Source organism: Aplysia californica, unplaced genomic scaffold (genome assembly GCF_000002075.1).
Source record: "Aplysia californica isolate F4 #8 unplaced genomic scaffold, AplCal3.0 scaffold00329, whole genome shotgun sequence".
Classification (NCBI taxonomy): domain Eukaryota; kingdom Metazoa; phylum Mollusca; class Gastropoda; order Aplysiida; family Aplysiidae; genus Aplysia; species Aplysia californica.
The window spans coordinates 77,212-80,834 of NW_004797599.1; the positions used below are offsets into that span (position 1 = coordinate 77,212).

The 3,623-nt window shown below is 41.1% G+C and overlaps 1 protein-coding gene across 1 annotated transcript in view; it reads right to left on the minus strand.

Moving 5' to 3' along the window:
• LOC101859421 (leucine-rich repeat-containing protein 74A) overlaps window positions 1-3,623 on the minus strand; it is a gene marked incomplete in the record, with an annotated part of 32,811 nt that overhangs the window by 14,530 nt on the left and 14,658 nt on the right. The window contains 5 exon segments of the mRNA XM_035970856.1: window positions 105-186; window positions 742-791; window positions 1,426-1,519; window positions 2,038-2,145; window positions 2,517-2,683. Of these exon segments, the coding sequence (XP_035826749.1) occupies window positions 105-186; window positions 742-791; window positions 1,426-1,519; window positions 2,038-2,145; window positions 2,517-2,683 (501 nt within the window).

Sequence of the window (3,623 nt, forward strand, 5' to 3'; positions counted from 1 at the left end):
ACACACACACACACACACACACACACACACACACACAAGTACACACACACACACGGTATGGTTTAATTCCTTCAACGTACAGGAGGATCGTCTGTCATACTTACTGATCGCTGGGCCTAAGAATTCCGCAGCATACTCTGTAAACCTGTTGTGACTTAGATTTAGCTCACGCAGATATTTGTTATTCTGTGAAGGAAGGAAAATAAGCAAATGTACATTATTTAGCAACATTCCAAAGACATAACGACAGAACATGACGAAATAAAAAAATACTACCGTGCCAAGGAAAGAAAAAAGGCTTCGCTAGTCAAGGCAATGCAATACTTTATTAGAATTAAAATAATACATTTTTGTTACAGATGATGATGATGATGATGATGATGATGATGATGATGATGATGATGATGATGATGATGATGATGATGATGATGATGATGATGTGTGTATGCGTCTGTGTATATGTGTGTGTAAGTGTGTATATATGTAGGTGTGCATGTGTGTGCAAGTGTGTGTTCATTTGTATGTGTGTATTTGTGTGCCTCTCCGTCTGGTGTACCCAGAGGGCTCAACAAAGAAAGCAACAAAATTAAAATAAAACGAAGGCCAAGGGCTGTAAACAAAATAAGATTTAGACACAAGCAAAATCTCAAACGATAAGGAAGGAAGGAAGGGATAATGTGGCGACAAGCAGAGACACAAAAATAACGAGACATATTAAATTAAATAGCTTCTGTTGCTTACTTCTAGAGACAGCGAAAAGGCCTCGGCACACTTGTCGTCCAGTTCATTACCTGAGCACGGAGTAAGATACAAATAGAGAGATAATTGTAATCGTCAATGATGAGAATTAGGGACAAGGAGGTTGATGACAAGTTCAAAAAAGGGAATTATTCAGGAATTCATAGCTGGGTGATTTGTCTCTACATTTTCTTGACTACAAGCACTATCGTCGTCGCTGTCGTCAACTTTATCACCATCATCGACATCATCATCATCATCATCAACAACATCATCATCATCATTATCATCATCATCATCATCATCATCATCATCATCATCATCATCATCATCATCATCATCATCATCATCATCATCATAGTCATCATCAGCCTCATCATCATCATCATCATCATCATCATCATCATCATCATCATCATGGTCGTGGTTGTTGTCAACATTATCATTACCACTACTTATCATGAGTTTCTGTTTTTCATTATCGTCATTATTGTCAAAAAGGAATGACAAGAGACCAGTAGGCAGCAGCACCATAGAGCACTACCAACAACAGAACAAGACGACGTTATCTTTGCAAACGAATGAGAACAAAAGAGAACCCACTAAAAATTGACAACAGCGACAAAAGAAAAAAAACACAACTTGACATGGAGATAAACCACACACACAAAAAAAAGAAAAACTTACCAGACACATCCAGTTTCCGCAAGCCGCCGTTGACTGAAATCATCTTGGCTAGATGGAGCCCTCCTTCAGTGCCGATTTTATTGTCTGCCAGCGTCTGAGGAGTAAATCATGAAAATAACAAAACAATAATATCATAACAAGAGCTTTGTTGGGGGGGTGTGACAATAGCGAAAATTACATCGTATCTTCAAGTGCTACGGTCTGGAAGATCGTGGTTCAAACTTAACTTGGATTTTTTAACTTCAGTTACTTAGCAGAAATTTCAAGGCTCCCCTCCCTCTTTGCTATGTCCTATCTGAAAAGGACACTTTGTTCGGCGGTCCCGTAATTATTCACAGCTGTACTCTACTCTATATATTCACTGCTGTACTCTACTCTATATATTCACTGCTGTACTCTACTCTATATATTCACTGCTGTATCGCCATTATGAAGAGATCAGATCACACGGTTTAGTACCACCACCTTTCGCATGAATAAGACAGTGAGGTTTTTGTAGGAACTATAGTTACGAGCCGAAGATAGATAGATAGATAGATAATCTCATAAGAGACGTGCATGGATAGACAGACAGACAGACAGACAGACATACTACATCATCAAAAAGCTCACCAGTTCTGTGAGGTAGTCGTTCTCCTCCAGGAGTCGGCCCATAAACCTTGCCCCGTCTGGACCGATCCAGTTTCCTGAGATGTCCAGTTTTTCTAATGTGATACTGTCCTGAGGGGTAAAAGTGGAGGCTCGGTGATTAATATGATGACGGAAAACAATACAATACAATACAATACAATACAAAGCAGTACAGTGCAGTACAGTACGATACAATAAGTCTATACAATACAATGCAATGCAATAAAACTAATATGATCGTACATAACAAAATGTAACATAATCCCAAGTGAAATAACTAAGAGCAAATAAGTACACGTGCAGACACAAACGACGTGCATTCTCTCTCTCTCTCTCTCTCTCTCTCTCTATCTTTCTCTCTCTCTCTCTATCTATCTATCTATCTATCTCTCTTTCTTAAAACACACACACACACACACACACACACACACACACACACACACACACACACACACACACACCTTCAAGGACAGAGCAATGGCGCGGGTAGCATCGGCACCCAGCCCCCTGTAGCGCATGCGGATGTTGTTGTTCCGGATGTGACGTAGGAAGTATTCGACTGGCACCAACCCCAGCTGCTCACACACTGTCTGATAGTAGTTCTTTAGAACGTCCGGCTCCTCTTCTTCTGCACACGTCCAGTGAGGAAGTGAGTGAATGAGTGGGTGAATGAGTGAGTGAGTGAGTGAGTGACAGAAAGAGAGAGAGAGAGAGAGGGGGGGGGGCATTCTGAATGATGACACTGTGTTCATGGTGTGCAGTCAAGATTGTCAAAGACGTCCACTCAGAGAAAAGTGATTGTCTTAGAAAAGTGGATGTTTCGGGGATTATCATTAAAATAAAGAAAAACCACAAGGTGGGAAACTGCTATCCCTCTGGGATAGAAATCCGTCGTTTGTGCAAATGATTGTCTTGGACAGGTGGCCGTCTGAGCAGGTTCGACTGTAATATGGAAGAAATGGTTAATGTGGTATAGATAGGGTTAACTACTTATACATATGGGACTCCCATCTTTAATTGGGTGATCCTTTTATGTACTGGACTACCTCGGACCAGTGACCACATCTTATTCTTTTCGTTCAAAACCGGTGGGGTTTAGATGAATCTTTTTCTTGCACGGTTCCATGTGGGAGGGTGAGGTTATTTTGTCCCTGTGTCCGGGATGATTTGTTTCATTGTATGTTATACAGTTTATTCTTCTTTGGGTTATCCACTTGTTTTGTTACTGTTTCTGTTTTTGTTTTTGTTTTTTTCTTTTTTGATGGATCCCCAGGCCTACCACTGTTGATTTGTACAGTGCTTTCACAGACACCCATTACTTCAAACAGAGCGGGAGCAGGAGGGGAAAGGGGAGGACATATAAGTCACAGAAGTCTTGGATGTGACTCCTTACACTGACGCCAACACTTCAAATGTACATTAAAAGACACAAACATGAGCACTGACACCCCCCCCCCTTTCCACACACACACGAGTGCACACTTGCAATACACACACACACACACACGCACACACACACAAACACACACCCACCCACACACACACACACACACACACACACACACATA